This window comes from Actinia tenebrosa, unplaced genomic scaffold, assembly GCF_029948245.1.
Source record: "Actinia tenebrosa isolate PJP-AT-01 unplaced genomic scaffold, QUT_ActTen_1.0 PGA_scaffold4__44_contigs__length_22323623, whole genome shotgun sequence".
In the NCBI taxonomy this organism is placed as follows: domain Eukaryota; kingdom Metazoa; phylum Cnidaria; class Anthozoa; order Actiniaria; family Actiniidae; genus Actinia; species Actinia tenebrosa.
Window position 1 is genome coordinate 19,562,409 of NW_028292581.1, and position 25,346 is coordinate 19,587,754.

The 25,346-nt window shown below is 38.5% G+C and overlaps 3 protein-coding genes and 1 long non-coding RNA gene across 5 annotated transcripts; 2 read left to right on the forward strand and 2 right to left on the reverse strand.

The window, feature by feature from the left end:
• Positions 1-790: 790 nt before the first annotated feature.
• On the forward strand, positions 791-9,590 carry LOC116305208 (polycomb group RING finger protein 1). Of its 2 annotated transcripts, none has more exons than XM_031715064.2 (10): positions 791-848; positions 2,712-2,845; positions 4,293-4,389; positions 5,727-5,782; positions 6,155-6,208; positions 6,651-6,768; positions 7,519-7,546; positions 7,656-7,757; positions 8,189-8,272; positions 8,826-9,590. In XM_031715064.2, exons 2-10 carry the CDS (start codon positions 2,740-2,742, stop codon positions 9,285-9,287), a joined length of 1,107 nt encoding a protein of 368 aa, XP_031570924.1. In that variant the 5' UTR covers positions 791-848; positions 2,712-2,739; the 3' UTR covers positions 9,288-9,590. The 2 variants fall into 2 exon arrangements, with proteins under 2 accessions (XP_031570924.1, XP_031570925.1); XM_031715065.2 differs by lacking the exon at positions 791-848 and adding an exon at positions 2,504-2,522.
• A 438-nt stretch (positions 9,591-10,028) lies between these two features.
• Positions 10,029-10,610, reverse strand: LOC148907435 (uncharacterized). The gene is made up of 2 exons (XR_016121174.1): positions 10,322-10,610; positions 10,029-10,242 (listed from the first exon to the last, which is right to left on the reverse strand). It is a non-coding gene; the product is annotated as an uncharacterized LOC148907435 (long non-coding RNA).
• Positions 10,611-13,729: 3,119 nt separating this feature from the next.
• On the forward strand, positions 13,730-18,203 carry LOC116305200 (uncharacterized). The gene is made up of 6 exons (XM_089037274.1): positions 13,730-13,900; positions 14,472-14,548; positions 16,318-16,455; positions 16,599-16,742; positions 17,136-17,267; positions 18,047-18,203. Exons 1-6 carry the CDS (start codon positions 13,887-13,889, stop codon positions 18,055-18,057), a joined length of 516 nt encoding a protein of 171 aa, XP_088893400.1. The 5' UTR covers positions 13,730-13,886; the 3' UTR covers positions 18,058-18,203.
• A 2,405-nt stretch (positions 18,204-20,608) lies between these two features.
• Positions 20,609-25,130, reverse strand: LOC116290367 (uncharacterized). Its single transcript, XM_031697388.2, has 4 exons — positions 24,716-25,130; positions 24,298-24,389; positions 22,935-23,942; positions 20,609-22,851 (listed from the first exon to the last, which is right to left on the reverse strand). The coding sequence occupies exons 1-4, from the start codon at positions 25,128-25,130 to the stop codon at positions 20,863-20,865; spliced, it is 3,504 nt and encodes a 1,167-aa protein (XP_031553248.2). The 3' UTR covers positions 20,609-20,862.
• Between the last annotated feature and the right edge of the window lie 216 nt (positions 25,131-25,346).

A 25,346-nucleotide genomic window follows, 5' to 3' on the forward strand; every position in this document is an offset into this window, starting at 1 on the left:
GTAACAATCTATCATCTCTGCCAGAATCGAACGTCCGTCATTTCTCGTTGCAAATTCAGACTCAATACTAATTTTATATTTGGCGTTTTAAGTAATGCTTTTCACAAGAAATTATTCGGTTTTTTGAAAAAAATCTACATATTCGCGATTGAACGACACTTGGCTGCATGAGCTGCATGAAGCCGGTTAAGACAATGAAGAGAAAACATGCTTTAGTCGTAGAAGAAGTTGAAGCTAGTTTGAGGAGAAAACTTTAGTATCATTTGAAATAAATACGATGAAGTATTTCGGAAAAACTTAGATCTTGTGTGACATTCACTAAACATTTCCGGAACGATTCTGGCTCGTATGATCGCGAGAAATTATAACAGTGCTATAACGACATATAATTTCGATAACTTACGAGCCCAAAATCCCAACAGTTATTCATATTTTGTCTCAATATATTTGCTTTTATAAAATACGGAATTTATTTCTCTATTTTTCTCTTAAATTTTGAACGTGGTAATCCTTCATTAACAAAGATGCAACCGATATTCGTCCCTGAAAAAGCGGTCTTTATCACTCATATATGTAACATTTCATTTTTCAACTAACAAAGAATCAAATCAGAAAATATTATTATGTAGCATTATTTAGTTTTTACCAATAGATTCTAGTGAGATATGAATATAAGAAGTGTAAAGTGAAAGCGATAGCTGATAGCAAAAATACTCTAGAGTATTTGTGACAAAACCCCCAGGGAGACTGGTACAGGTCAAGTCACGTGACCTCCAAGTCAATGGCAACGTGTTCTCATATATATTCCGGCTCCATCTTCAACAAGGTTAGTCGACTCACAGAAAAAGGTAAAATATCCTTGAAACTTGACTGATTTCAATTCTGTTTCTTGTAATACGTTAGAAGAAGACTTTATCTCGATACCTGTTTTGTTATTTTATCAAAATCTTGTTATTTTGAGTGGTAATCGTCGGCTGATTTTGAGTGAATATTTTATGGCTGGTTTACTGTTTTCGTTTCGTTATGCACCCTGTCAGTCTGGTATTATTGGCCAACTTCTCTTGTTGCAAAACATACCAAGATCGTTCGTTTTTTACCCCAAATTTCACAGGATAACTTATTAATTCAAACTTAACATAACTAGCTTGATAGATTCAGCGTTCTCGAAATCTCTTATCAAAGAATTTAAGGTTCATTTGGTCAAATAGCCGCTCTCATGTGAAATTGAATATTAACTTCTCATCCATGACATAGGAAAACCATTTGACTTGTACAATGTTTCAAGACGAATCCATGCCAATCTACACTACTGTTAGGAACAGTTCTCGTCTTCTAAACAAAAACGACTCTTTTAACTTCTGTTTTGAAAACTTCAACCAATACCTTAAAATAAAGTTCTAACGTCAGGTCAATCTACACGGAAATATTCGCTAAATTACTTGGAAGATGTTGGAAGGCTGTGTGTGAGTTGGTAGGGGAATTTATTCCTTTTAACGCTACTTAAGTCTAACAGATAGTTGACAAATACCTAGAAGAATAAAAATGTGAACCTAAAATCGCTAAAATATATTTCTCCTACAGTGATATCATCAAACTCTCGGCTATTCTTTTTGGAATCTTACTCTGTATAAGGCGGATCCATATATGAAGTCCTTTGCTTTACTCGATACAACTGGCAAAAAACTTTGGCGCTTTTCAAGAAGGGAAATTTTAATTGCTACTGCTTGTAGGGGTATCTCATTCAGGTTTTTACGCATGAAAAGATATCTACGGACTCAGCAGTATTCCTCAAATTAAAAACCAAATAAAAAAAAGCTTATACGATGATTTTGAAGAACAGATGAAAAACTCGGCTTTTCAAATGCGTAGCGGATACATACAGCAGAGTTATCGTCACAACGAAACAAAAGTATTTTCTAGCTATAATGCTAGAATTTATTTTTATATGAGGACTTTAAAGTTTTGGTTTGTCTGACAAACAGGATGGATTCGAATTCAGTGCAGCGGAGTGCGAAAAAATAAAAGGAAAACATGATTTATTTTATACCAGTGAACATGGGAAAAAAATACGTTGTAGTTCATCGGTAAAACAAGGTCATTTTATTTGTCAACTATTCCTGAAAAACATCATTAAATACCAGCTATTATTTTGATTTTAGCTGACAAATTGAAGAGTAAAAAACAAATGTTTCGAAAAGGATAAAAACATGTAAAAGCATATTGGTAGCTTGCGCATCAAAAAAAAGATTATATATTAAAAAATATATAATTTGTTAGATTTTCTTTCATATACTTTACCAAGAAATCTTGTGCAAGCTTCGCTATGTACCCGAAAAGATAAAAAACGTGATTGTATATATCTGAGCATTGACTTAAGAACAAGCTGGACTCAAGACTTCACGTTTGTCACGGGGTTTCCTCATGATACGTGGAATTAGCTTTTTACGAATAAAAATAATCGTTATTGAATACTGTGTCATTCGTTTTGATATTGATAGCAAAGGAGTATAATTTTTCACCCGGTAAATAAGATTTAAAATTAAGTTTAAAAAATATGTGGAACGATTGTTATGATGCTTTATTTCATCAACATTTTTAAAGAAAAACTAACACAATTTAGTTTTTCAGGAGTAATCTAATCCGTGGGAGGAAATTTTTCAAAATTTTTCATCTGCTGTCCTTGAGTCTATTTATGTTCGTTGTCGTTTCAGGTGAAGAACTAATCGCTAGCTATGCGAGATGCTTCGCTCGATGAAGCTAAAGTCTCTGAACCCTCACATCACTTGTGTACTGTGTGGAGGATATCTCGTGGATGCTACTACCATCATTGAGTGTTTACACTCCTGTAAGTCTTCAACTGTGTAGACAAGTCTATATTCTTTTTCATATTCCGATCAATGAACGTCTTAACAAATACAAGACAAATTCTTCTTTTTTTTGCTGATCGGTTCTATCGTTCTACGCGTTGAATGTAATGAGGAAAGCAATATTTAATTCAATTCAATTGCAAGTACTCAAGCAGGACATTTTGATGTAAACAATGAAGTTAGATATGTATTGCGTTTGTTCGGGGTTGCGTGGCACAAGGAGCAAAATTATAAATACAGTAACCTTTTAAAATTCCGAGAAAATTCTACCAAGTTCAGCGTGCTAAAAAACGGCTTAAATCGAATCAGTTACTTTACACAAGGGTACTGTTGGAAAGGTCAATGCAAATGTGATTCATTGTGGAATCTCTTCATTTACGTACATCGTTCGATTTATTTCAAAAATTTCAGTCGAGTTTAGATAATTTAAGGAAAGTAAATGATTCCAGAAACAAAATGCATAATCCAGACGCTATTAAACGTTAATGGCACTCATTGACATCCCAGATAAAAATAAATTTGACTTTAATTTAGATGTAAGTGCCAGATATAAAGGAAGATCTTGGACACTAAACTCATTCCTATTATTGTAATGTGTCAAAAAGTGTTTACTTTGGGCTTGAGTCCCTAGAACATCTTGGTCGCTATCTTCTTGCTATAAAATTCGGATTTCGTGTGTTTAAGATTCAATCCACGGGAAGACGAATCGATAATATACGGGTTATCCTTGTCCTATAGAGAGTTTACGAGAAGTCTGTTATATCTACTTGCTTTTCTGCAATTCTTTTGATATTAGGAAGAACTCGGGAAAATGAGTTCCATGGTTTTCTTAGGGGACTGAGTTTTACCGTGCGCGGTTAGAAATTTTTTCATTTCATGTTTTTAACTGCCATAGATTAAACGTAGTCTGAAAGAGGTCACGAATGGAGTTCGTCTCTCTAATATGATGCTTGAATCATTTATTACGGCGTGTTTCCATTACTCTTGATTTATCAATTATCTCCGTCTTCCGACACTAGTAACAATCGCTTTTTAGGATATATTTTGTTTACCATTTAAAAGGTTTATCGACCTTCGAAAATGTAGAGGTGTCGAATGACATATCAGCTTACATCGATATGACAAAGGTGAAAAAACAAGAGTATCGAAGGAAAAACCGCGAAGAGTTTCCTGAGATAAAAGGACGGACTTTGCCGACAATGAATTGACCGATCGGCGATCAAACTAAATGTTATTGGAAATGTATGTATATATGCTTGCTTGCTTGCTTCTTTGTTTGTTTGTCTGCTCTCTTGTTTTTATGTTTGATGTATATGCGTGGTAACGATTACTGAGCAGCATCCTTGGAGTTGAAAAAGTACGGTACCCTTACACTTCTCATGTCCAGGCATCTTTATTTTATTTATAATGTACTTCTTTGTATAGTCTGCAGGAGCTGCATCATACGATGGCTTCAGAAGAGTTATCACTGTCCCGTATGTGAAACAGAAATTCACAAGACAAGACCTTTTCTTAACATTAGGTGGGTGTTTACACCGGTGACCTACCAGTCACAGCGCTGTGGGTTAGGCATTAGAGACCTTTACCACTAAATGCTAGGGATCAGGCCCAGAAACACGGCCGCAAACACGGAGAAACACTCAGCATCAATGAAATTAAATATGGCGGCTCTTCTATCAACAACTTCGTTATGGCGCCTTGCTAAATGCCGAAAGTTTGACGGAAAACACCTGACGTTGAACTGCAAGCTGAGGTTTGCGGTACCTAGCAAGAATGTTATGCTAAAGGTCTCTAATGTCGAAAGTTTGACGGAAAACACCTGACGTCAAACTACAGTTTGAGGTTTGCGGTACCTTATCAAGAAAGTCGTGCTAAAGATCTCTATTGCCTTTCAAATCCGTCAAAGAATAGGAGAAAGAAAGATCAGGACGTGCAGCCTTTTTTGCCATAGCACCAGTGGAATAGTCCCCTTCACAGTTCCCTGCACCATCTTTAAAGGTAGCCGTGCCTTTGCATCGAAGCGAGACGTACAGTGAGCTTGGAATGATAGAGACCTTTTTTATCACCTTGGACAATTATTCACATGTCTCTATCATTGCAAGCTCGCCGTTCGTCTCGCTTCGATGCAAAGGCACGGCTACCTTTAAAGATAGCGCAGGGAACTGTGAAGGGGACTATTGACAATTTGCTGCCGCGGCAAAGTAGGTTTTGGTGGACGTCAATCAAATTGTTTCCATGACATTGTTGATAAACGCAAAAATTTTTTATTTAAGGCACGTGCCTATGGAATGTCATGGAAACGCCTTGATTGACGTTCACGACGATTCCCCGCGTGCTATTACGAAGTGCTGTAAAATAACCTGCTTAATACGGACACCGACCGTGTTAGGACGGACATCGTTTAGTGTCTGGTCCTATTGATGCCCGTATTAGCATTGCTTCCACTGACTGTATTCTCTTGAAATAACCAGCTTAATACGGACACCGACCATGTTAGGACGGACATCGTTTAGTGTCTGGTCCTATTGATGCCCGTATTAACATTGCTTCCACTGACTGTATTCTCTTGAAATAACCAGCTTAATACGTACACCGACCATGTTATGACGGACATCGTTCAGTGTCTGGTCCTGTGGATGTTCGAATTGATATGGGTTCCACTGTACTCTTGAAATAACCAGCTTAATGCGGACACCGACCATGGTAGTATGGGCATCATTCAGCGTCTGGTCCTGTGGATGTCCGTATTACCTGTTTTATACGGACACGCTATTAATAGAGACATTATTTCGGTCACTTGCATGTCCGTATTCAAGAGACTCGATTGTATAATCTCCTTTTCTTTATTAAACATAACAGGCCTGACCGTGTTCTGCAGGACATTGTCTACAAACTCGTACCTGGATTTTATCACGGTAAGTGTCTTCCAAGGCAGATTACTAGCAAATAAAGCTATTTATTTTGGGCTTAATGTTTTCCCGTTTCGATTCAGGCCGAAACATTAATTGCGCATGTGCCAAAAAATGGATTACACCAGAGCCCTCGTTCTTCGCCGCAGGCAAGAATAAACGCAGGGTTTGGGTACGAGATTGACGTTCCATTCCCTAGAGTATCATCTTGTGCGGTTGCGCATAAGAAGACACATGAATATGGATACACTGACAACTCATAAAGAGAATCTTATTCTCAAGGGAATGACACGGGATCTGAAACGGGAAAACATGCATTACGCAAAAGCTAAAGAGGTCTATTTGACCCGTTCTAACTTATGCAATTTTTCTTCTCAGACGAATTGCAACGTCGTAAAGATTTCGAAGAAAAACTTAATGAAGCCTCCAAAGGTAGTTTTCTTGGTGCATCATTATACATCTACCCCTGGAATAAATACCAAAAAAGGTTCCAATGTTGTCGATACCCTGAAACAACCTCTGAACTGATCTAAGTCAAGGCACGGCTTACTCACAGATTGAACTCTGAAACAACCTCTGAGCTGATCTAAGTCAGGGCATGGCTAACTCGGATTGAACCCTGAAACAACCTCCGGGCTGATCTAAGTCAGGGAATGGCTAACTCACAGATTGAATTGGAATCTAGCGTGTTGGTTTTACGGCGAGAGTCAAACCGGAAACCAAGACAAAAACTCTTGAATCAAGGGAGATACCTAACAAACTCTACTCATATGAAAACACTGTCCAAAAATCAAACCTGAGTCCCCACAGGTGAGAGGCGAGATATATTTCATATACATTCATTATACTAACTTTTTCTTTCCGTTCTCGATAGCGGGACTCAAGGATGAAGCTGACGAAATCGAAATCGACGAGAATGAGCGTCAAGACAACGAGAAGAAAGACCTGGATTTGATAGAAGATCCTGTTTGTGTTACACTAGAATATTATGGGTAGGAACGGCCATGTTTATTAGTTTGTTGATTTAGTTTGTTTTCGATGTTCGAAAGAGACTGGTAACGAAACCGTACCGCATGGGATTGTGGATCTGAATATTTGGCCATGAGATGGAACAGCGTCTTCATTTTGCGTGCCTAAATGAGACCCATAATACGATGCGAGTTCGCTCTTTAATCACGATTTCGCGCAGCCAAGGTACAAGCTTGATAGCACTCAATTGATTCAACTCAGCAATATAAAAAGCAAACTCCTTTCTGTGTAACAATATAAACACTCTGGTAGCTGTAGAGCAAGTGTCTTAGAGGTAAGCTTAGGAACACAAAATGAAGCCGCAGTGCTTCTCTTGCTTTTTGAGTGTTGCATTACAGCTGCCAGAGCGTTGACATTGCGGCGTCATACGTACACAGAGACGAAGCGACCGTTTCAATAAAATATGTTAAAACCTCGTGATGCTGATATGTCGACCACGTGATACCAATGTTGTACACGTCAACAAGATTTTTTACACCACGTGATAAAAACTTGACGGCACTTTGGTCACGTGGTGTAAAAACTTGTCCATGTGGAACAACAATGGCATTATGTGGACGATTTGAAATGCACTTGCGGTTAACTTAACAGACGCTTCGAAGGCGATAAAAAAAAACTGCCTCGGTTTACTGGGAAGAGTAGTAGGTCTCTCCCAGACTACTAGATTTGTGATGCCAGATTTAGTTTACCAACTTATTCTTTTATATTCAAAGGCGCAAGAGATTCTGGAAGGAGAAAACGGTGGGTGAATCTAGATCTGTTAATTATTCATTATGCTGTTCGCGCCCTCACTCTCCCGTTCTTTCATATTCTGTCTTTCATATTTTCACTCGTTTATTCCCTTTTCCAGATATTCCCAACACGCTATCTGCGCTGTTCATCAAAGCTGCCCGTCGATTTACTCAAGAAATTCGTTACCACGAAATTCGGCATCCCACAAGACACACATTCTGTAAGTTTATTGATCGTCTTTCGGTCCTTGTGAATCTGCAATCAAGGAACACAGCGGTATTTTATGGACTACAAAAATGTCTATTTTGTTTTCTCGCGAGCATTTCTGCTAATTTATAATAGTAGCTCATAATTATTTACTGAACTTGGCATATCTTGTTCAAGCCTCGGCCGGACCAACACTCAGGGTCTTAAAATAACTGAGTAGAAGGTGCTGCCTTTGTAATTACATCTACAAATGGTTAGACCTTCACGTGGCTCGGATGACCACCTTAATGGCGGTCCCGTCCCTAATTAACTAGAGACGTTAACAGAGGACCACAAGTTTATCAGTTGAATTACTGTCAAGTGTTATCCTCTATAAACAAAGTTAATTTATTTATTTTTATATCTACCTATTAATTAATTAATTAATCCATTTTTTTTTTGAAGGTTGAGATCGTACGCTGTGATGAGATCCTGAGTGATTACCTGACGATGAAAGAACTCTGGAGAATATATGGATTACATACCAAGGTAAAACACACATCTTTAATAATAATAATGATGATGATGATGATGATGATGATAATAATAATATATTCTCAGGGTTTCTAGGTCAGCACACATCTTTACTAATCGGGGAGACAACAAATTGTCTCTGCCGGAAATAGCAGCAGAGTCCTCGTGTTTTCAGTAACTAAGGGAGACTTTATTATGTCAGTTTCTGGAGTCAAACTATATCTCGCATTGTCTTATCTAATCAAGTAATATGAAACGCGTGCGTATGTCTGTTGTATAGTAGTAGAGCACGAGACAAGCAAGGTTGGCGTAGCCGTTTGTTTCCCTCGCTTTCCTTACTCTTCATGGCTCCCACATTGCGTATGTCACATTATAGAGACACGAGAAAGCGACTGTTTTATATTCAGTTTGTTATGAAATAGTTTTTGGGGGTATTACGCACGCATGTTTTTGTCCTTTGATATAAACACGTAGGATAACCAGCTCATCAGCGCCGTGTTATATCATTCTCAATAATATTAACTACCGCTTGTTTGACTGACTGTGTTCCCTTGCATCGTGTTGACAGACCTTCATCGATCTACAGTACATCATTATCGATAAAAAGATTGACACTCAAATAGAAGAACTGCCGAAACGAATCCCTGTGATAAAGATCAAAAAAAGACGAAGGAGAAAACAGAAATCTATCTCAAGCAACGATGGCACGAGTATTGCACCAGTAAAACGAAAACGTCAAAGACGAATAGGAAGAATATGTAAGAAGATTGGTTTGTCAGAAACCACGGATACTTCGCTTACCACTTTGAAATCAATAGACGAACAAAATATGGGCAATCAAATGGGTGTTGCGCTTTTGTCTAACGAAGAAAATAATACCGTTCAACCTGCAAGCAATATCTCTCAGCCTGATCCAGCAAAACAGAATGACAATATTAAGATGGACACTTTTGTGTGTCCTGTCACCCCAGAAAGTGACACTGATCACACCGTGCCAACTGGTACCGGTTTAGATCTATCTACAAGCTAGTAGATAGCCTTGTATTAATGTACATTATCAAAATTTTTATACTCTATATATATTCTTATGAATATAACACCGTACGCTGCACTTCCTATGAAGTAGCATATACACTGAATCGAAATATGGTGGCCAATTTGAATAACTACTGTTCTGCGTTAACTAGCGACAGACTAGCCTCTCATACATGTGATAAACCTTTAATGTTTAATTCCTCGTGAATACGAGGTCAGTTGCGAGTCAATACAGAAGAGAGGGCACAGGGAGCCCGGCTTTGGGATTTGTACATGAATAAATGAATCAATAAAGTGCTTTGGGTTTCCTGTGTTGAGATTTGAAACAAGACGCTGATACGTTGAATTTCCGGTAATCGTACTACCAGTAACTTGATAGCAAATTAACGTAACACATCAGTGTAACGCACGCCCTAGTATATGGTAAGAAAGAGAGAAGGGCTGAAACTAATTTGAGTACCTATTTTGAAACCGCCGTTAAAATAATTCGCCAGGGTTTATTACCAGCAACTACAGCACCAAACGATCACATGACAAATAAACTTGACGACAGCATGTCCTATTTATAGGGAATATTAATCTGTGACACACAAAACAATGATATTTGTAAGCCATACTTTAAATGTATGTGGACCAGTGGTTGATGGGACCAGTTAGCTCTACTACCGTGACCTCTCTGGTAAATATCCGCTTTCAAACAATAGACTTTGACAGATTCATGACAGTTTCATTGAAATGCAGCATTCTATTTTTATTGTCCTTTATATTATACATAGGTTCGTTTTCCGCCTCGCTCTAAACGAACTTTCTGGCGTACCACAGAGGGGAAATGTCCTTTTTCTTTATCAGGAACTCCATTTTCTTTCCCCAGAACTTTGCAGAACATTTCATTTAACCTTGATAGTGGAACCTGGGATTCCGCTCCAGATACAGAAAAGTTTTTCAAAAGCCTGAAGAAAAAAATATGAGATTTTAAATCCTGACGACGAAATTAACGGTCAAATATTTTGAAAAATATACCTTACTCACCATAACATAAAGTATTGTGCTCCTTGAATATTTGATTTGTTTTCATTTGATTCCAGATTCTGATTGCCAGCACTCGTCATGTTGACATTCAGACTGCTTTCCTCTAAAGCTCATTAGCACTGGTCCCATCAACCGCTGGTGCACATGTAACGATAAACTTGCCTTGTTTCAGCCCTTCTCTCTTTCTTACCATTTACTAGGGCGTGCGTTACACTAATACGTTAAATTTGAATTATAAGCTGCTCTCGAATTACTTACATTAATCTGCTATCAAGTTACCAAACCTCAATACAGGAAACCCAAAGTACTTTATTGAGCTATTTATCATTGGCGTCTTGTTTCAAATCTCAACACAGGAAACCCAAAGCACTTTATTGATTTATTTATTCATGTACAGATTCCAAAGCCGGGCTCCCTGTGGAGAGGGCAGCCATAAACAATAGAAACTTTCTGCACAGAATTTGTATAAAATAGAGTTCAATTCCCGGAGGATAGAAAGTGTATTGTTTTGGTTACCCCATAATGGCCACTGTGACGTCACGTGAAAACGTTCTATTTATCTAAATTGGTCGCCATATTTCGATTTGGTGTATACAGCTGTTCAAGAAAAAAGTGGCCTCAGATTTTGTTGCATGTTGTAAACCAAGCCCGAAGTGCACTATGGGCGATGTAAATGCAATCAGCGAAAGGTCACAACGATAAGGAATTTTACCAAACTTTTGGAGTGGAGTGATTTTCAGTGAAACAAAAAGTTAAACTGAACTAGACGTTTTCAGAGCGTTAACTCGGGCTTCCAAGGTCTTGTTTCTGGGGTTGTTTTCTGTGAGCCTTCGTTATCTTGAGCTCAGCGCAAAACGCATGCGTCCTAGACACAGGAAGTCCAAGTACTTACTTTTACTACATGTCAATATTTAAAAGTCAAATAAACACAGCAGATAATAAAATTGAATGAATTCTTGTCAAGAACATGGACCTTGGTGTTGAGACTGATTCAATGTTGCTTGTAGTCGATCGACGAAACCATTCTCGTCTCGAAATGACCTATTTTATCGCCTATTTTATCACCTAAAAATAGGTGTAAATGAAGCACGTGCAAGAGTGTTTTTATTCGATTTTCCAAACACCAAGAAGTGAGTTGAAACAACGAGGAGGAGCCGTGTTTTTTTAACCAACATCAAGGCTTTTGGTAGAGGAAGAAGCACTCTTTCAAGTGCTTGATATGGCTTCTCAAACTATCAAAAATTCTTGGAGAAATTCAAAGCATAAGTTGGCCAAATTTAATGCTAATTAAGAACACACATTCAAACCTCCCTCACGCTAAAAATGTTTTTTGTTTTATCCTCATGAATTATTAACGAGTCTGAGAATGGCACGTGCCTATGGAGTGTCATAGAAACGCCTTGATTGTCACCCACCAAATCGTGCTTGGTCGCGATGACCTGGGGTGCTACCATTCAAACCAGTCCATGCGTTTGGAAATTCTTTTATTTATTGTAAAATAAGAGCGGGGAACTTTTCTTCCAAAAAATGGTGCACGCGTCACGGAAGAACCGAAAAGAGCGGGAAAAGTGGATTACCTCTATCGAAAGACTGGGATTTCCGGAATTTTTCGATTGGAATGTCACATACCATTTGTTTTGCAACAACAATTTCCAGTTTTTCCGGGTACAGTACTGAAATGATAAGCACCGCTGCATTCCGTACTTGCACCACGAACATTACGCGGCTAAATAGCGGTGGATTCAATGCCATTCCACAGTAGAGGACTAGACGATTTATGGAAAGGTGGATGAGATATGATGGGCTAGCGGACGCCTCTGGACTAATGGATGGATGAAATGAGAAAATGAAAGGAAGGGAATGGAAGGGAAAAACATAAACGGAAGAAAATAGAACGACAGAAAGAAAGGAAAGGGAAAAAGAAAGAGAAAGAAAAATAATAGTGGTGAATGTTAAAGCAAGCGAGTGATCGAGTGATAAGAAGTAAAAAAAGAAAAAAAAAAAAAAAAAAAAAAAAAAAAAAAAAAGAAGAAAAAAACACTTAGAAAAAAAGAGAAGCAAAATAGTGCAGCCAGGCACATAAAGAATGAATGAGTGAGCAAGGGAATGAGCGAATGTTTGTGATAAGACTGTACAAAAAGATCTAGTATTTAAAGGAACAAACTCAATAACAAAACCGATCAAACATAACAAACAAAAGTAACCGTGGCTCAAAAATAAATTACCATGAAAACGTACAAATATCCACGAGGCGCCTCTTCTTTTTCTAGACTACTTTTTCGTCTTCAGTTTAAGAGGAAACTTTTTTCAATAACGAGGATAATGGCAAAAAGCGCCAAAAACTAAACTTTCGTATGAGTTTTGATCCCAATTTTCGTTTTGGGTTAACACTCAAAACCTTTTTTAAACAGTTAGGAACTGATTTACTAAGATAAAATGCCTGTTTGAAGCGGTATTTTCAATTGTACAAAGATGTTTTGTTGCATTTGTGTTAGAATGTTGCTTTGTCAGGCTTTTTTATAGAAAATATATGGGAAATAAGCAAATGAAGGCCTGAACCTCATTTTCGAATAAACTTTTTGCTTTGGGTTAACACTTTGATTCCACTTTTATCTGTCATCTCCACTTCCAAACAAATTACACTTTCTGAATGATTTTAGCCTTGTACAACAGCCTTTCTTCAAGAAAATAGTTTTTGGCGCTCACTGCTTGAATACGAAAAGAATTCTCTCTTAATATGATTCTCTGAGGGGGTAAAAACAAAAAGCATGGCAATCGATCAATGTCAACAATTTGAACTCAACAACATGATTGGTTGATGAAAGTGGTGTTCAGGCAGCAAATGAAAGAGTATGTAGAACGATAACTGGTTATTTTTACTCGTTAAAACGAACGTCTTTTTCGTGTTGAAACTATCACTTGCTGAATCTTGAATGGCGAGGCAAACAGCGTGAAGTGAACAAGAACGACTTGTTAGCAAGATATGTTTGCGAAAAAAGCTGCCAATTCAAATCAAAGGGTTATTTAGAAAGTCGCAGGTTCCTTTTTAACTTTTAGGAATGCAAATATTTTGTTGTGTATTACATTATACCAAGTTACCGGCGATTGCGAAAAAAAAGAAGAATTTAGTTCAAAAGATTTTGGTTGAAGCAGGCTCCCGCTTAAAATGAAAATCTTTAGTTGGATTAAGTTTGGTTCGAAAAAACTAATTCAATTCAAGGGCATATGTGTAAATACACCTTGGATGCTGTTTTCAGTTAACGTTGTCGGGTTTACACCTCAGAACAAACGCTCTTTTCTCTTTTATCACTTTAACTTATTCAGTGTTTGAAGGCGCATTCTGTTGTCAGGTTTACTAGTTCAGAACAAAAGCTACTTTCTTATTCATAAGCTGAGAGTTTTTGTCTGAAGGCGCCGTCTAATAGCACGAAGCAACATGTATCGGCAAGTTTAAACAATTAACAAAACAAATGTTTCATTGTTTAGTAATGGTATAAAGAGATAGATAAAAGCTGGCTAGCTTGGAAGACATCGAGTGAGCAGTTCAGTCGTTTTTGAACCATCTATGCTACTAAATCGGTAAGCTATACTCTCAAGACTGGTTTAAACGGTACTATTTTTCCTCACAACTGTCGCACGCAATTAACATGCTTAACCAAAGTTTTAGCTGCTTAAGAAAGTCGTAAGCAAAACGTTTGGTCAATTTACTGACACGAAGCCATTTGTGTCGTCAGCATGTGGCGCGCGACAGTTAGGAGAATAAATCGTAACTTGTATACCGGCCTTCAGCATCATCTTGTGTTAGCCTGTTTAAAGATTATTTGACATTTGCAGTATTCATACGTGGATCATGCTCTCTCTCTCTCTCTCTCTCTCTCTCTCTCTCTCTCTCTCTCTCTCTCTCTCTCTCTCTCTCTCTCTCTCTCTTTCTTTCTTCGTGTTTCTTTATTTATTCTTGGAAAAAAGCAAAACAAATGTCATCTAAAAGCATCAGAAATATGGGGGAAAATAGTTGTCCAAAAATTGTCGTTTTTACCGATACTAAACTGTTGAGCATTCAGGTTTTACCAGGCACTAAACAGGGTGTCCCTTATGATAAAAAATTAAACATGAGCAATTTAAGTTGCTTTGCCATTCTTGTCTGATGTAGTGCGATGGAAAGAGTGATCCTGATCGTGTTGCTTGCGGGCGTTTGTGTCTTTGCAAGACCATCACAGGAAGATTCTGGTGAGTATGTATGAAATCTCTAGTAAATACTGTCTTTTCTAATCCCTTCTCTAGTCCCATCCAGCCCAACGAAAACGGCCAAAGGTGCTGTTTCCTGAGAAAATGGGAAACCTTTTTTACCTCTTTTAATTCATTATTGTTCTTCTCCTTTTTGCAAGAATCAACTACTAAATCTCAATTCGATCTTAGAAGATATTCTCGATAGGGATAAACTCTCATATTTCCTTTCACAGTATAATGCGAATGAAGTTCGAGGGGGAAACTGTTTCCTCGTTGCTTTTGTGTGTCTCTTTGTTTCCTTTTGATAATAACTATAATAATTAGTGGAGTTTTCGTTGCATCTTTGTGTGATATGTTTTAAGCATAACATCATAGGTAAGTTCTTAATATTTGATGCCGCTTCAGGCGAGGGAGCTGGGGAAAAAGAGAGTGAACTTATGTACACAGCTGAATAGAAAGATGTTTGTAACCGGAAAAAAAGAACAATAAAAGGGTTACTATCTATATTTACCTTGGGAGTAATGTTTTCCCATTTTGACCACGTGTCTTTTTCTTGATAATGAGATTCTTTGTTTGATCTGTTAATTATAAAATATTTGGGATACTACGCGCGCTATGATTGGTCGAAAACCATGTTTGATGAGAGTATCAAAACACGCTATCGTCATTTTTAATCTATCGCGCGCGCTCATTGGTCAGTTTGAATAAGACGGCGCGTAGGGAGAATTTACTTAGACTTTGCTTTTCTTCCATCTTTTCGCGCGTTTGTTATTTTATAAAACAAATCAAAAACAGTTTTCCGTGTTTGATACTCTGGTCAAAACACTTGAGATTTTTGGAGAACACTCGAGAAGCTGGAAACCACTCCGCTACGCGTCGTGGTTTCCTACGCTCCTCTCGTGTTCTCTCAACATCCCGCGTGTTTTGATCAGAGTAACAAACAAGGAAAACTGTTTTTGATCTGTTAAATTCATATTCATTTTCCCATTTCAGACCACGTGTCTTTTTCTTGATGAGATTCTTTGTTTGAGTCGTATATTCATATTCATTTTCCCATTTCAGACCACGTGTCTCTTTCTTGATAATGAGATTCTTTGTTTGAGTCGTATATTCATATTCATTTTCCCATTTCAGACCACGTGTCTCTTTCTTGATAATGAGATTCTTTGTTTGAGTCGTATATTCATATTCATTTTCCCATTTCAGACCACGTGTCTTTTTCTTGATAATGAGATTCTTTGTTTGAGTCGTATATTCATATTCATGTGTCTTCTCATGCAAATGTTAAACGAAGATATGATACGTGTTTTGAAATGGAAAAACATTAAGCTCAAGCAAAATTAGTGTATTTATTGGAAATTGCGTAAATATATGATCCAGCGTGAAATTTAAAAATTGAGTTGACTAAAGTTTTGAAATAGATATTGCACTAATATACAGTATAGGCTCTAGCGTCTTTGTTTTCTTTTGTTTCTGCTCGACTATTGGTACTCTTCGACATTAGACCTCTTTACCTTGAGCGTAAACGTTTTGCCATTTTAGACCACCTCTGTCAATCCCTAGAGTTTTATTTCTTTGTTTAACGATTGCGCATGGAAATGACACGTGGTCTGAAATGGGAAAACATTACATCCCAGGTAAAGAGATCTATTAGTTTTTGGGACCCCCCACCCCTCCCCCCGCAATCCCCTTTCCTCTAAAGACAAAAAAAAAAAAAAAAAAAAAGAGATCTTTGTTTCGGTTCTATTATTGTTATTTTCTTGTTTCAGGAGAATGTGATGTTGCCAGTTCGCATCGATTGGAGTGCGGCTGGCTTGGTATTGATGAGCAAACCTGCTTAAACAGAGGTTGTTGCTGGGACTCAAGCGACCGTAATGCAAAGTTCTGCTTTGTCAAGAAAGGACAACGTAAGTAAAACAGGGCTACATGCGACACTAGGGAAAACCTCTGCTGTTGCTGTTGCTGTTGCTGTTGCTGTTGCTGTTGCTGTTGCTAATGCCGTTGCTGTTATTAATAAATATCATCATATTGTCATATTTCTAATTCACAGACCTTCTTGAAGGACAGTGTCCCGTTGCGCCTTCTGAACGCCAGGAGTGTGGTTACAGCGGTATTACCAGAGACGAATGCCTCAAAAAATACTGCTGCTGGGATGACTCGGTACCTAATGCCAAATGGTGCTTCAAAGAGCCAAGTAAGTCGTACAAAAACTAACAGTTATTGGGTTCCCTGTGCTAAAATAAATCACATGAAATTTATTACTCCCAATAATATCGATAAATCCCTGTATTTTGGGCGTATTTTCCCCCATTTCTGACCACGTGTCATTCTGTTAGAGTAAGATTTTTCGTTTGCGTCGTAGCAATATTCATGCATGTGTCTTCTGATGCGCAATCGTTAAACAAATAAATGATGCTGCCTTTGCTCTAGAATATCTGCAAATGGTCAGGCCTTCGCTGTAGCTTGAATGACCACGTAAAATGGTGGTCCCGTATCTTTCAGAGACGTAAAACATAGAGGACCACGAGTTTATCAGTTGCGACTGTTGTAAATATAGTTGATTTCCATTCCATTTGCAATTGCTTAGATTTGCCTCCTGCCGGCTGCTATATCTATCATGGTGTGTCTGGGGTCTGTCGTTACACTTGTCACGCTGAAGAGAGCAAGGCTTATGGGATGTCTTTTTGCAGTGGACGAATTTGCTGCTACAAAAAAACTTGTAAGTACACAGTCAGATGACATTCATAGGGCCAAATTAGCTAGGCGAAAGCAACCGACTCAAAGTAATCAGTGATTTAGAGGGCCTTTATGGGGGACGTTCTGTTTGTTTGTAGTCATTGATTTAGGGGGTCTTCATGGGGGACGCTCTGTTTGTTTGTAGTCATTGATTCAGGGGGTCTTCATGGGGGACGTTCTGTTTGTTTGTAGTCATCGATTTAGGGGGTCTTCATGGGGGACGCTCTGTTTGTTTGTAGTCATTGATTTAGAGGGTCTTCATGGGGGACGTTCTGTTTGTTTGTAGTCATTGATTTAGGGGGTCTTCATGGGGGACGTTCTGTTTGTTTGTAGTCATCGATTTAGAGGGTCTTCATGGGGGACGTTTTGTTTGTTTGTAGTCATCGATTTAGAGGGTCTTCATGGGGGACGTTCTGTTTGTTTGTAGTCATTGATTTAGGGGGTCTTCATGGGGGACGTTCTGTTTGTTTGTAGTCATTGATTTAGGGGTCTTCATGGGGGACGCTCTGTTTGTTTGTAGTCATTGATTTAGGGGGTCTTCATGGGGGACGCTCTGTTTGTTTGTAGTCATTGATTTAGGGGGTCTTCATGGGGGACGTACCATGTTTGTTTGTTTGGCAGGTTCCTTTTTGCCTAGGGAAAAAAATCGTAAAGTAGCATTGCGGAATTGCTTTAAAAGGAACTCGTAAAAATTGTCAGAATCGTCGTTTTCCGAATGGTAATAATAGCTCATTTATTATCTTTTTTCTTATTAATTTTTAGATGGAAAGTGATCTCAACAGTACATTTGGTGGGACTTTTACGTTCACTTTGAGACTAAGCCGTCAACAAAAAATTAATTAATTTGTTTTATTAATATAAAAAATAAATAAGAACCATTAAAAGAAAATTTAAAAAAACGTACGTGATTATCATGTTAATACTTCTCGTTTACTATACAAGTCATACTCAATACGCGCGCCCCGTTGGCAAACGAGTCAAAGAAAACTCGCGGCAACTCGTCCAGGGAGTTGTTAAATAGAGCACGCTTCTCGACCAAACAGAGCGCGCTTTTTATCCCAATTATTTCATAATGAATATGATTGATTAAAAGTAGATCTAAAGTTACCTAATAATAATCGTAAGAAATAAGAAGAAAGCTTCAATCGATAAGAAAACTAGATAAAATATTGAAGAGAAATGAAGAGAAATCATGAAAAATGAAAAACTAAATACAAGATAAATGATCTAAAGAAATAATAAATGAACAAAAAAAAAAAAAAAAAAAAAAATGTCAGCAACTAAGAAAAAAAATATTTTTATATATGGCCGTGCACGTGTACACGGGAAAAATTCACTTCCTTAGTGCCTGTTCTGTACCTCACACTAAATTTGTGAGAAATGTGTTCCTCCGCGGTATAGTCTCGGACAGAGCTGCGAACAATCCGCAACTCTGTAGAAAAGGTAAAAGAGATGTAGTATGCAAATAAACTAATAAAAAACAGAACAATTCATTAGTGTTCCCTACCTCGCGTTAAGATTTCCTTAGACTAGTGTTCTCTACCTCACACTAAATTTAAGAGAGGTGTATTCCTCCTTGGAGAAGTCTCGAATAGAGTTGCGAACAATCCACTACCGACTCTAGAACTGAAAAAGTAAACGATTTAAGAGTGGATGTCAGTAAAACTCAAACATTTCGTGGCAAGTGTGAAAAATTCGATTTGTCTCATATTTTGAAGGGAGGTAGGCTATGATGTAATACAAGCCCCTACACACTTAGTTTTTGAAAATATTGTTTTATTCCCAAGAAATTAAAATATTTCTTTCGAGGCGTCAATATGCTAATTAGAGAGGTCTAAAAATGAGCAGAATTACAGACCTCCTTTGCTAAAACTATACAAGATTAAACCTTTAAAATATAAAAAACTTCAAGTATTCTATCTGTTTAGTTAGTAGAGTGATTTTTTCGCGTGTAACTTGAATAAAGAATTTTTAGTAGATTTTTTTACAGGACATACTTTCAGCACTCTCAAAAGTAGCTTCAAAACAAGTGGCAATTTTACTATGGCCGAAACATTGGAATCGTTTTATATCCAAGCTATTTAAAGAAGAGGAGTTTTTCTTCAGCTGTACAAAAAATTAGCTTGGGTAAATCAGTTTTCGGATTTTTACGTTCGGTCAAAGTTGCCGTAATGAGCCGTTTTTTCGGTCCCGGCTTAGCTTTTGAAACGAACAACAAAGCCAGCCTTCTCACTCACTAACCAATACTTGAAGTTTCACCAATGCTTCTACACTTAACTATATGCTTCTAACCATGCCAACCTTGTCAATGTAGAAGTTTAAATCCTTTTTTAGAGATTTTAAACGAAGATCCGGTGTTGTTTTGTCATATTATAAACGTTATCTGTATCAACAATGGCTTTCAAAACAACGATTGAATTCGTCTGCACTATTTCGCAAATTTCAGCCTTTTAAATGAAGATCGCTTAGATTTCCATATTTTTCAAGTGCTTAAGATCCCACTTGATTTCTGAAGCTGAACAGCGAAAACTATATATCGATATTTTTGGGAAATATAAAGAACCGCATTTATTGAACATCCTTCGACTGATAAACGGCGACACCAAGTGATAATATACATAATTGGTCTTATATTTGATTGACGGGTCGTAATCAGGAATCGCGCTTTTACGCCTTTATACACTTGAGAACTATTTACTTTTTCCGACCTTTGAGTAAAAACCTTTCGTTTCGAAGATTCTGAATAGTTATTGGTAGCCCAAAGAATACATATTACATGATTATTTTCGAGTATTTTCGATAAAGTCGATTATTTGCGTTTGCTTGAATTATTAAATCTTACGATTCTATATTTCGTAAGGGCGCTTGCTTCCCGTGTGATTCCTCCGCCCCCCCCCCCCCTCCCCTAAAAAAATGAATGCTCCCTAAACAAGAATTTTTACAAAGTAAATGTCAATCAAAGGATACTGGATATGCTGTTACGAAGTTATACATATATACCGTAAAATTCCGGCTGTAAAAGTCCTGTTACACGAAATATGCAGTTTTTCTTGCAAGATGTATTGCAATGCTGTTGAAAGCAGAACATTGCAAGTCGTAGGTGAGATGTTAGACGCGCGCAACTCTTCGCAACTTGCGCTTTTTTTGGTCTGCGATAAAACCGGATATATCAGCGGGGCCTATGGAAGAGCTGCGCTTGTATTGGTAATTTGCAACACAAATTGCACTGCATTTTGCGAGATAGGTGTGACGTGACAAAAAGTAGAAGCTCATTCAATATTTTTGCAGATTGCAACGTTGCATTGCAAGTTTCAGAAAGGGTGGTGTTACATGTGCAATATTTTTTCCGACATGTAATGCAACGGCGTTTCATTGCAATTTGCGAGAAAAATTGCCTCGTGTAACAGGGCTTTTATGAGTTTCCACGTCTATGAGCCCACAAGAGCCCTCTAACCTGCAACAAAAATATTCCTGTTTTACGGTAATTTAAAAATTAAATTCACCAGAATTTCTTTTAACGAAATTTTAGGCGGTAAAAGGTCTGCTGTGCTATATTGTCGTCAGCTATCTTAAGAAAGTCAAGATTGCATACAGCTGCAGCTGTTCATTACCAAACTAACAATGAGATCGATGTATGGCTTTTTCCGCTTCACTTGAATACCAGACGTGTCCAGGTCACAGGAAGCGCAGATCTCTTGCAGCATGGATATTGAAAACTTAGATAATCGTGATTGGGATTTCGCAAGTTCACAGATGTTAAAAGTGTCATATATGATTGGATGTTGAATTGCCAGAACACTTAATACCTCTCTTCCAAGATCATTTAAGGCCTTTTCTCTTGAAGCTTCGTTGACATTCTCTTCAATGTTTTCGTCTTCATCGATTTCATCAGGAATGACTTGTTTTGCTTTGACTCTTGAAAAGAAGCTCGCAATTTGCTTAGAATTGAGAAACTCTTCGGGACCAAACATGCGGACACCAACTGCGTTTTTTGCTTTTCTCATTGATTTGGACGCTGTAACAGGATCTACCTTATGTCCAGTTTGTTCGCCAATCTTGAATAAGCCCATTAGATATTTTTTCTGAGCTTCAGAAAACCGCTTTCTCTGCTGTCCAGTAGATTTCAACGCCCATCCCATATCAAGTATAGGTAGCTCTTGTTCCAGCTCTAGAGATGGAATATCGGATGCAATTTCAGGTATGGCACTGGTAGCACCCTGCTCTAGCTTGGTTGCGTAGAGTATTATTGCTTTATCAAAAAATGTTTCGTGTTCAAGAGCATATGAATGCGCACCACAGTCAAGGTGATTTTGAAGATATGAAAACTTTTGGAAAGACATAACACATCCCTCTTCTGGGCAGATGAATAGTTCTGAAGCTTGTTCTTCAAGGCTGCTACTACAGTCTGTGTCGTCATCATCACTTTTTTCAACATTTGAGGAAGGTTGGACTGCCTGGGTATCAAATGCACTTGACGTGGATTGCAAACGGCGTCTGGCGGTAACTGCAACAAACGAAGCTTTAGGACTGGGCATATCGGTGTTGGTACTTAATTCTGTCGAGGCATGCTTGGGGGGTACGTTGAGATCTTTCCACTCGAAAAATTTTCCAGGTCCTATGCCGTACGCTCTCCAGACTCTCAAACCCTTGTCGCTATAGTTAAAGTTGCTCAGGAAACTAATACCTTTCCATTTGATATCCGGAAACTTTGAAGCAGGTTGATTGCCACATACAGTCACCCTCACGCCAGGAATACCTCCTGATGAATCTATGGCTTCCATCATTTGCTTTGGAGATTCAACGTCGTGACCTGAATTAAGGTATACTCTCATCTTGTTCTTAATTGTTGCCGCCTTTCTATCACAAGATCCTTTTCCTCCTTGCGGTTCGGAAAAGTCTAGCTGGGACAAAGTGATCTGATACTTTGAGGCAATTTGTTGCAAGAACAGCAAGGTCGAAGCGGCATGATAACATCCTGCATTGTCTGCTCTTAGGTAAATGGTTATAATTTCAGGCGCTATTGTTTTGAGCTGCTGAAATACATCATCAACTATTGCCAAAACACTGCTGCTTTCTTGGCTGCAGCTTTCAAAAGGATGCACAAATGTTAGCATCTGCATCTCGCCGTCTTTGTCTCTCCTGATGGCCACGGTTATGTGCCACGATATTCCTCGCTTACCGTACCAATCGCTCTGACTCTCTCTATATTTTCGTGGCAGAAATTTCATTGCCCAATCAAGAATGAGAAGGGAAGACTGTGCATTCAGGTTTTTCAAGATGTCAAGTCTTGATTGATCTTGATTCACAGAACGAAGAAGATGCGCCTTCCATGCCAGAATGTTTTTTGAAGCTTGTTTGAAAATATAGGTGAGCTCTTCCGTTTCACAGCTATCGAAACTCTCCAGGGTGGTATGTATTTCGTGCAAAATCGCAGTAAGTGCATCACATCTGTCACATCTCAAGTTATGTTGGTGGTTACATGAAGAAATGAAGCAATCGTCATCCGGAAAACTCAGTGCGTAGGCCCTGCAGTGGTCGGGAACCTGCGAACTCGGTGACACGTGCACCTAAAAAAGAACATCATTTATTAGAAGTTATAATACTATGATCATGGGGTATCGCGTGAAAATGTCCAGCTATGAGTGCATACCTTGTAGTCACTCTTTAAGTATCGCTTGGCACTTTTAAGTTTCTCGGTAATGTCCTTTACCCAGGAAAGACCTTTGTACTCATCGCCAAGCTTTTCCACCACTTCTTCTAAATCGTCAAATGCCTTGGCTCCTTCCGCAGACACATAGTCTAGGCCTTGAAGTGACTTTCTCACAGTTGCGGCGCAAACGTTTAACACCCTACACAGTGTGCTGCGACTCATTGGTTCAAAGTCCGATTCCTTGCAGTAACTCTGGTATTGCTTCACTATTTGCTCGGGGATAAGCATCCGAATGACATTTGGCACTTTGATATCGACATTTGTAGACAATGTAAGTTTCCTTTCTCCAAAGGGCAGGTCCTGGACTACGTGGGTGCTCGTTATAAAGGATAAAAAATGATCTAGTTTATCTGATGAAATGCATATCCTCGTTCTCCTATCATTAGGAACAAGTGCACCTCTGCCGTGGAGAAGACGATGGTGTCTGGCTATGTTGAACCGATATATTGTTACGTCAGGTAGCCATCTCTTTAACTGCTTGAAAGTGACCGTATCCGCTATTATTGATAGGATCTGCCGTCGAGTACTCCAGTGAGAGGCGCTGTTGTAACATTCTGTTAGAGCATTCATCAGAGCAGAGTCAAAGTTGCTGTCGGTTTGAGATACATGGAACACGGAAGCAAAAAGCATTTCAGTATCATTTGGCGCAATCTCTTCCAAACACGCACTTACAACTTGCTTCGCTTTCCTTTCATAACTGCGTTTTGTTCGACTCGAGGCTTCATCCCAAGGCTTTGTCAATGAATTTCTGATAGGACTAATGTCTCTTGATGCAAGGTACGTATTGAGGAGATCTCTTGATGACTTGTGGTTGCCATATGCCGAGAGTTTTGAGGTTTCTGAAGGCTGGTAGGTACTGAAAGATGTGTCGTCGTAAGCCGAGAAACCAGGTGATACAGCAACAGGAGTTGAGTGCTTAATATTGAAAAATACCTCTTCTTCTTCGTCCTACACATACAAAGGTTAACGATAAGCGTTTCTTCTCTTTTCTTTTCATTTTCAATTATGTTTCATTACATTCTATTATTATTCTTTGTCTTTGTCAGCCCGTCAGATCTTCTGTCGATTCGTACATTCGTCCGTCCGTCGCCGTCCTTCCTGTTCCTAAATCCTAACACTTCATCCATCCACCCATCCATGAATCCATCCCTCCATAATGTTTTTTAGTTTCTCTCAATCGCTCTTTCTTCCTTCCTTCCCTCCTTCCCTCCCTCCTTCCCTTCTTCCTTCCTTCCTTTCATCTCCTCATTCATTATTTATTATCTATATTATATATATATAGGGCATTGCCATCCTGACTCACCAAAGTTACTTCAGCAAACTCCTGCGTAAGACTTGAAGTACTATCATCTTCCACTTTTTCTTTCATTTTTTTCCGGCAGTTTATACAGACTCCTGGTAATAAGAAATGTTAGCATAATTGTTGTTTAATATCAATGCATAACGTAATAAAAAAGGTGCATGATTGTTGTATACTAAGGGACAGGTCATTATTCATCCTATGAGTGTGTGTTTGTGTGGAGGGAGGGGGGTGGAGATTTGGTGTTGGTCGCAATTTTTACAGAACTGGTGGGGGCTCAGGTATATATTGACTGGAGGATCACACGAAGATCAGGGCGTGGCAACCACTATTAAAAAAACGTCGACAATTTAGCGATATGTATACATATATATGTATCCCCCTTTTCCCTATTGTACATTCTTTTACATCACTTTTTTACCTGAACCAACTTGAATGAACATGCCAGTCTCTTTTAGGATAAACCTAGACGATTCACTGCTTAGACCCCGGTCAGCTTTTGGCACACGTTTTCCGCTTTTTCCATGGCCAGAGATCGTTTGAGGAATTCTACACCTGCTGCTTGCCCCTCGGCTCCATCCTACACCGAGGATGGAACGGTGGTTTGGACATATCGTCATTGAAGTTGCATTGGAAGGAATTCTAAACATAGATACTCGGCACAAAATCAACTCAACTTCTGTTTGTGGTCCCGTGAACTTTAAACTTGCTTTATGGCTGGAAATATCTTTACAACAAGCTAGTAGAGGAATAATTTGCGTTTCGTCTTTAGGATGTTTTCGATCGATGCTGCAATTTCCGCCAGCAAGGGCTTTAAACGAACAATAACTTTCCATATTTTAATTTTTAAATGACTTAAATATTTCGAAGTCGTGATCACCAGCAATGTCGTTTTAGGGAACACCGCACGAGTAAAAGCGCGATTCCTGATTACGACCCGTCAATCAAATATTAGACCAATTATGTATATTATCACTTGGTGTCGCCGTTTATCAGTCGAAGGATGTTCAATAAATGCGGTTCTTTATATTTCCCAAAAATATCGATATATA

Bases quoted from the DNA above. Each gene is read 5' to 3' on its own strand.
- LOC116290367 (XM_031697388.2), bottom strand. From the start codon at position 25,130: ATGGAAAGTTATTGTTCGTTTAAAGCCCTTGCTGGCGGAAATTGCAGC. The intron at 24,390-24,715 runs GTAAAAAAGTGA...TCTTATTACCAG, and splicing joins GTTCATTCAAGTTGGTTCAG to GAGTCTGTATAAACTGCCGG. The intron at 22,852-22,934 runs GTATGCACTCAT...GTTCTTTTTTAG, and splicing joins ACTTAAAGAGTGACTACAAG to GTGCACGTGTCACCGAGTTC.
- LOC116305208 (XM_031715064.2), top strand. From the start codon at position 2,740: ATGCTTCGCTCGATGAAGCTAAAGTCTCTGAACCCTCACATCACTTGT. The intron at 7,547-7,655 runs GTGGGTGAATCT...TCCCTTTTCCAG, and splicing joins GATTCTGGAAGGAGAAAACG to ATATTCCCAACACGCTATCT. The intron at 7,758-8,188 runs GTAAGTTTATTG...TTTTTTTTGAAG, and splicing joins TCCCACAAGACACACATTCT to GTTGAGATCGTACGCTGTGA.
- LOC116305200 (XM_089037274.1), top strand. The intron at 14,549-16,317 runs GTGAGTATGTAT...TTCTTGTTTCAG, and splicing joins ACCATCACAGGAAGATTCTG to GAGAATGTGATGTTGCCAGT. The intron at 16,456-16,598 runs GTAAGTAAAACA...TCTAATTCACAG, and splicing joins CTTTGTCAAGAAAGGACAAC to ACCTTCTTGAAGGACAGTGT.